General features: G+C 32.6%; 1 protein-coding gene across 1 annotated transcript; it reads right to left on the bottom strand.

Moving 5' to 3' along the window:
- Positions 1-317: 317 nt before the first annotated feature.
- On the bottom strand, positions 318-955 carry CBG18880 (the record flags this gene model as incomplete). The annotated part of the gene is made up of 2 exons (XM_002646422.2): positions 318-669; positions 816-955. 2 exons carry the CDS (start codon positions 953-955, stop codon positions 318-320), a joined length of 492 nt encoding a protein of 163 aa, XP_002646468.2.
- Positions 956-1,314: the final 359 nt, after the last annotated feature.

The raw sequence follows: 1,314 nt of genomic DNA, 5'->3' as shown, positions 1-1,314 counted from the left end.
ATTTCTGAATTTCTGAATTTTTGAATTTTTGAATTTCTGAATTTCTGAATTTCTGAATTTGTGAATTTCTGAATTTTTGAATTTATGAATTTCTGAATTTCTGAATTTTTGAATTTCTGAATTTTTGAATTTTTGAATTTTTGAATTTCTGAATTTTTGAATTTCTGAATTTCTGAATTTCTGAATTTCTGAATTTTTGAATTTTTGAATTTCTGAATTTCTGAATTTCTGAATTTCTGAATTTCTGAATTTCTGAATTTCTGAATTTCTGAATTTCTGAATTTCTGAATTTCTCAATTTCTCAATTTCTCAATTTCTCAATTTCTGAATTTCTGAATTTCTGAATCCCCCTCACTCCGATTCTCCTTCTTTGCCACTGCTCCAATCTCATTGACCATCTCAATGCAATCCATCCATTCTCCGGAAGACGTCCCCGTAGATTCCGAAGACGTCGAGCCCGACGTCTTCTGAATCTTTCTGACTCCAGAAGTCTTCTTAGTCGGACTAGAAGGCGTCGTTGAGATTGATGACGTGGATGGGACCTTTTTGATTACTGTAGGCGAGGGTTTTCGATTTTTCAGAAATTTTGAATTTTCGAAATTTGGACTTTTGGGACGTCCAAGGTAGGTGATAGTGATACGGTCTTGATTTGGGATATTGTGGCTTTTTCTGGAAGAATTTTTTTTCGAAATTAGTTGAAACATCTGAAAAATTGGGTTATAAAATACCCAAAATCGAATAAAATACAAAAAATCCAATTTTTTTGAAATTTGTGAAAAATTTTTGAAAAATTAAAAATTCAAAAATTGTAATACCTTCTCCTTTCCAATGATTCATCGGCTTTCCGTCGAACTTTCGTGGAGTTTGACCGCCGGCGGACGGCCGCCGCGGTCGGCGGACCAAAGTTGGACGATAGGCGGCTGAGCTCGTAGACACTTACACTTGCCAGAGCCATGATGGGTTACTGTAGAAAAAAAGTTTGGAAAATTTAGAAATTTAGAAGTTCAGAATCTCAGGAATTCAGAAATTCAGAAATTCAGAAATTCAGAAATTCAGAAATTCAGAAATTCAGAAATTCAGAAATTCAGAAATTCAGAATCTCAGAAATTCAGAAATTCAGAAATTCAGAAATTCAGAAATTCAGAAATTCAGAAATTCAGAAATTCAGAAATTCAGAAATTCAGAAATTCAGAAATTCAGAAATTCAGAAATTCAGAAATTCAGAAATTCAGAAATTCAGAAATTCAGAAATTCAGAAATTCAGAAATTCAGAAATTCAGAAATTCAGAAATTCAGAAATTCAGAAATTCAGAA

Source organism: Caenorhabditis briggsae (assembly GCF_000004555.2).
Source record: "Caenorhabditis briggsae complete genome, chrI, whole genome shotgun sequence".
Taxonomy (NCBI): domain Eukaryota; kingdom Metazoa; phylum Nematoda; class Chromadorea; order Rhabditida; family Rhabditidae; genus Caenorhabditis; species Caenorhabditis briggsae.
The sequence above is the reverse complement of the archived record's forward strand: the minus strand, read 5'-3'. Positions and strand labels throughout refer to the sequence as shown.